The 6000-nt window shown below is 44.7% G+C and overlaps 1 protein-coding gene across 2 annotated transcripts in view; it reads left to right on the top strand.

Moving 5' to 3' along the window:
* Nucleotides 1–267: 267 nt before the first annotated feature.
* UNC13B (unc-13 homolog B) overlaps nt 268–6000 on the top strand; it is a gene marked incomplete at both ends in the record, with an annotated part of 46166 nt that continues 40433 nt past the window's right edge. For both annotated transcript variants that reach the window (XM_080708583.1, XM_080708582.1), the window contains one exon: nt 268–2545. In XM_080708583.1, coding sequence (XP_080564709.1) covers nt 268–2545 — 2278 coding nt within the window. The remainder of the gene's footprint in view (nt 2546–6000) is intronic.

Raw genomic sequence — 6000 nt, 5'->3', positions numbered from 1 at the left:
TCCAATTAAAATGATGCTGATGCTTTCTGATTTAAGTGCGCTGTTTTCCTCTTTCACTAGCTACAGGATAAGAGTCAAGCCAGGATCCAGGGGCATGTGCCAGGTTTGGAGGCCACACTTGAGGCTATTCTAGGCAGCACTGTGGGCTAAGCCCAAGGCGTCAACCAACAATAATTGATAGAAACACTGAAAAGAGCCGGACAGACTATTGTCTTCTGAGGCAATCTCTATTAAGCAGAACCAATCCCTGCAACCCTGAGGGAGAACATGAAGCGATTGTTACAAGAGTCAGAGGAAGAAATCATGGTCACCTTGGGACCCTCCTCCAGACTTTCCCCAGATAAGGCTAAGGCAGAGACTGTGTGTGGCAAGAGCAAGTCCTCAGGCCCTGCAGTATCCTTACCAGAAGACAACTCCCTGCCTCCATGCCGTGGGTCAGCATCCTCAGCCATTGGTGGAGATAGAGATGGGGACCTGGCCCAGCTTTGCAACTTTGGGCAGCAGGCCAACAGCCAACTTCTTCTGGGGTCTACCCCCTGTGGTGCAGGATCTGGTTCTCAAGACCTCCCATCATCCAGCATTACCACAAGCAGTCAAGTACCTTCAGAGAGGAAACAAACCAAGACCCTTTCATCCAGGGACCCTGGCCAAGGCTATAGCAGTCAACAGCGAGAGCCTTTGGGAGATGTAGTAGAATATATTATCAGAGAGCTGCAAGGCATCAGCCGTCTCCAGACTGAGATTGCTGAGCTGCGGCAGCACTTGAGCCAAGTCCGGGGCTCAGTGGATGAAGTGTCTACCTGTGTAGACTCCGTACTTAGTGAAATAGAAGGCCTACACATGGGCAGCAGCTCCTTGGCCAAGGTGTGTGAGGAGGAAAAGGCCCAGGAACCCCATGTGGGAAGATCCAATGAGGAAGCCATGCTTTACCTGTACGGACTTCCTGAACAAGATGGGGAAAACACTGTGGAACTGGTGGATGAGTTCCTAGCCAAGCACCTCTGTGTGAATGGCATGCAGTGCAGCAGGTACATCAAAGAGGCTTATAGGACAGGCAGAGCCCCTGCTCCGAGGCCCACTGTGGTGAAGCTTGCCCATCTAGAGCACAGAGACTTTATCTTGCAGAAATCCATCCTCTTGCAAAGTGTGGGGGTCCGGGTTGCCACCAGGGAAGAACCAAGCCAGCCACAGGACTGTAAGAAAACTCAAAAGGAGTCTTTATCATTTTCACAGCAACTAAAGGATCACAGTTGGGATTCTTTAAACCAGGATAATCCATGTCTTCAGATGGAATCAGTGGACAGAGGCCCCATAACAGAGTCATATCAGATGAGGGCTCAGAATCACCAGGCTTCCAAACAGCAAGGTGCTTGCTTCCTGCTCAAGAGCACTTTAGTAAAGCCAAGTGATGTGACTAAGCCAGGGGATGAATTAAATGGTACGTCAGGAACAGACCAGGTTATCAGTGACAGCTGTGGTGAACTGGAAGAGCGAGAGGCGTCTCTGTCTCCCCGTCATCAACTTGAAGAATCTTCCATGGTGTTAATCTCGAAAGAGGAAAATTCTGGTAAATCCCAGATTTTCAAACCGTGTAGCCAGGAACTTGAAGCAGGTAAAGTAGAAAGACTAGAAAATGACTGCGGCAATAAAAGCGAGGCCGGCAGCTGCTTGTCACTGTCTGGGTTGCTGAAGGCAGAAAGGGTCAACGCCGAGAACAAGCTCCTGGGCTGTGAAGCCGGGCTCGATATTCTGAGCTCAAAGCAACTAGAGGACCTTTTGGCAGACAAGTCCCAAAGTTTTACAACTCTGAGCTCCGGCAGCATGATGGAAGAAATGGTGATAGGGCCTGAAGCTTTGCGTAACATGGTTCATATTGACTTGAATGAAGAGGAATGTGCTGCACGGGTCCTCCAGGATGTCTTTGACAAGTCGTCTTGTATTCTGAGTGGCTCGCAGGAGATTGAGGATGAGGAGATCAAGTTTTGCACAACTAAGCTGGGCCGAGCAATTCACCACTTCCGTTCAGCCTTGCAGGGGGTGTTTCAGAAGCTGGAGAACAGTGGGTCCATCAGTCCCGAGGACCAGGAGAGCAATGAGAGTGGTTCCCAGTCAGAGAACAGCGATCGGCTTCTTGGGACAGTGAGTTCAGGGGGTGCCCAGGATTGTTCCATGGAGAGCCCTGGGAGTCAGGGTAGTGAGAGTCTGCTCAGTGTGGTCTCTGGTGGAGTGGGCATTTCTGCACAAGGAGACCAGACCCCACAAGACCTAAGCAACTTCTCCCTTGCTTCTAATAACTCATCTTTTGCATATTCATCACCCAGTATTGCTCTGGCTCCGTGTTTGGGAAGTGAGACTTGTTTCAGACCTGAATCTCCCAAGCAAAACAGAGTAAGACTAGAGCAAGTGTGTGCAGAGACCATTTACCTCAACAAATGCATCAGCAATTTTAAAAATGTTCTGAGAGAGAAAAGACTGAAGCAGAAAAAACTTCTGCACGAGCTAGTACAGAAGGCAAACCATCTCTCAGTGGAAGACTTGCCCTCAGGTATTCTGAATATGTAATGAGGTCCCACCTGGCTCCATGTGGAGTTCTCTGAACAGCATGGGGTCTAGCATGGTGCCCGGTTTCACAAAGTGGTGGGAGAGATTCACAGCTTGAATCAGTCTAAATTGCTGGAATACAGACCGTAAGCTATTCCTGTGAGAACTGGAGTGAAAGAGGTTTCTAAAGCAACATGAAGAAGTTCCTGTCCTTGGGGAGTTTCTAGTTAACCGGGGGCAGGGGATTATAGAAAGTGCCTTTTTAAAAGCGGGAGGAAGCTGGGTGTGGTGGCACACAGTTGTATTCCTAACACTTGGGACACTGAGACAGGATCACAGGTTTGTGGCCAGCCTAAGCTACTTAGGCCCTCCACAGCTTAGTGAGACCCTGTTTCAAAATAAAGAATAAAAAAATACTTGTAATCCCAGTATTCAGGAGGCTGAGACCAGAGGATTGTGGTTTGCAAACAGCCTCAGCTACTTAGTGAAGCCCTCTACAACTTAGTGAGACCCTGTTTCAAAATGAAGAATAAAAAATAGGGCAGGGGGTATAGCTCAGAGATAGAATGCCCCTGGGTTCCATATCCAGACACACAAAAAAAAATAATAATAATTTTAAAAATAGGGCTAGAGGTGTAGCTCGGAGGTAGAATGCCCCTGGGTTCAATCCCTAGAACCACCAATAAATTAAATAAATAAATAGGAAAAAGCCAGGCATGGTGGTGCATGCCTGTAATCTCAGTACTTGGGAGACTGAGACAGCAGGACTGCAGATTCAAGACCAGCCTCAGCAACTTAGTGAGACTCTCAGCAACCCAGCAAGACCCTGTTTCAAAATAAAAAGTAAAAGCTGGGCATGTGGTGCACGCTCGTAATCCCAGTACTTGGGAGGCCAAGACAGGAAGAATGGCAGGTTTGTGGCCAGCCTTAGCTACTTAGGTTCTCTGCAGCTTCGTGAGACTCTGTTTAAAAAAAAAAAAAAAAAAAAAGAATAAAAAATAGTGCTGAAGGTGTAACTCGGAGATAGAATGCCCCTGGGTTCAATCCTAGTTCTGAAAAAAAAAAAAAAAAAAAAAAAAAAAAAAAAAAAAAAAGTAAAAAGGACTAAGAATGTCCCTGGGTTCAATTTCCAGTAAAATAAAATAAAAGGAGCAACATCCAGGCAGAAGTGGTTTGCAACTGCAGGACTTTTCGGATATTCAGGTTTAAGTTGGGTGTGGAACTGGGAAGCAGGAGCCCACGGGCATTAGAAGGGCAGATAGAGAATCCTGTGGTGCGTATTAAAATTATTCTTCATGGTTTTCTGGATAACAGATTATTCCTCAGCATGTGCTGGGGCTTCTCTACCTCATAGGTCACTGTGAGAAGTCCCAACACTCACCTGCCGTCCTCCTAGTCCTTACCTTACCAACACAGAGCCTTATTTTCAATGAGAAATGGCTGGGAACCACTATAGTGCTTACACGGCACAAGGGCCCGACTGCCCTCCACGGGTCTTATTCCCTTTGCTTTTTCACCGGCTAGTGGTTGCTTACCTGAGAACTGGAAAACAGCGTGGTTTTGGACTACAGGAAATGAGAGAACCTTTTTTCTAGGCAATGTGGAATTTGTAGCTTTAAGATTTCTTCTTCCAATCAAAATTAAATTTATCCAAAGAGCATATGCTATATACATCCAGTTTTAAATGTAAATGGGGTTGTCCTCCTTTGCATATAACCCGATTAATTTTCCTAAGACAGAATTAAAAGTACGCAGCATATTGTGTTGGCAAAGGTGTGTGAGCGACCAGGCACTCACTCTTATAATGCTGGTGGGATGAGGGTGTAAACAGGGAAGCAATTGAGAAAGTTAATCAACATTACAAGTATGTGTGTATATATACCCTCTGAGCCCTCAGCCCCATTTCCAGGAATGTATCCTGCAGATGTATTTTCACATGTAGAAGTAACATACATACGAAGCTATTTTTGAAGCATTGCTTTTAATAGTAAGGATTAAAAACCTAAATGCCCATTAAATGCTGGTTGAATAAGTTACTGGCACATCCAAACAGTGGAATACAGTACCATATAGCTATAAAATGAGGTAGCTCTGTATCTCCTGATTCAAATATAAAGATATCTGAGAGATAGTGGCATATGAAAAAAAGCATAGTGCTGAACAGTATAGGATGCTGCCATTTGTATAAAAAGGAAAGAATACATACACTCCCACAGTGTCTGCCTATAGTGTATGTATAGCATATCTAAGGAAAGATACATGAGAAACTGATACACTCATGCATCACTCAATGACAGGAATAGTTCTGAGGAATGTATTAGTTGATTTTATGGTTGTGGGAACATCAGAGTGTCCTTACACAAACCAAGATTGTATAGCTTGCTATACACTAGGCTACCTGATAAATAATGTTATATATACAGCCTATTGCTAAATACCTAGGCTACATGATATATAATGTTACATATACAGTCTGTTATCAAAATGTCATTATGTGGTGTGTGACTATATATGGTCACCCATGGAGAAAAAGCAAAAGAGATAGAATGGAGATTTTTCCCTTTGTACTCTCTTAGACATTTTAGAACTAAAATATGAATGTAATACTAGATTATAAAATTAAATTTAAAAGTGAAAAAATAAAATTATGTCACTGTTCTTCCAAATATCCTTAGAGCTGCTCTTCACAGCTTATTTTTTAGAAAGTCTAAGTTTCTTCACTTGGCATTCAAGGTTACTACAATTGGGCTCGGCATTTCCAGGCTTATCTTCCATTGCCCCCTTGTACACATCCAGAAAGGAAATTTTCTGTCTTATAAATTTACTTTGCTCTTTCTGTTCTCAGCATATTCACATTGCCTGTGCTCCCTTCTAACCTCAGATGTTATGTTCATTATTTCAGCCTAACAAAACTTACTCTCATTCTTCAACACATAGCCCAAATATCACCTTTCTAGAACTCGTCTGCTGTAAGGGATTTCTCTCTCCTCTTAACTTTCCATCCTATTTTTCTTATCCCTAGATATTTAGAAATTATATCATTTTAGCAGCAATAGCAGTGAGTATTGTCAGAGCAGTGCTTTCTTACAATGCCTTCAAGCTTGGTGAGAGCCAACGTTAGCATAAGCACCAAGGACACTCTTGCATGGATGCCCATCTTGCGAGGTTCCTCTTTATCCTGACATGCTGTTGGGCAAGGCAGAAATTTGTGGTTCCTGAGCTAAGCAGGTGGTGGCAGTGTCCCTGATAATAAGGAGAGAGAGGTTTTCTGAAGCTCCAGTAAGAAAGTTCTGGGTTTTAGCCAAGACCCCATCTGGCCTAACGGCTGCAGTGAGAGATTGGGAGGGAGAACCAGAGAGTGGCAGCGCCCCGTCTAGGTACCGTCCAGGCCTGACCCCAACACTGCTGAGCATAGCAGGAGAAATTAGAGGAGGGGACAGGCATCTATCTCACCAACAC

Source organism: Muscardinus avellanarius (genome assembly GCF_963383645.1).
Source record: "Muscardinus avellanarius genome assembly, chromosome: 13".
Classification (NCBI taxonomy): Eukaryota; Metazoa; Chordata; class Mammalia; order Rodentia; family Gliridae; genus Muscardinus; species Muscardinus avellanarius.
This window is presented reverse-complemented; position numbering and strand designations above follow the sequence as displayed.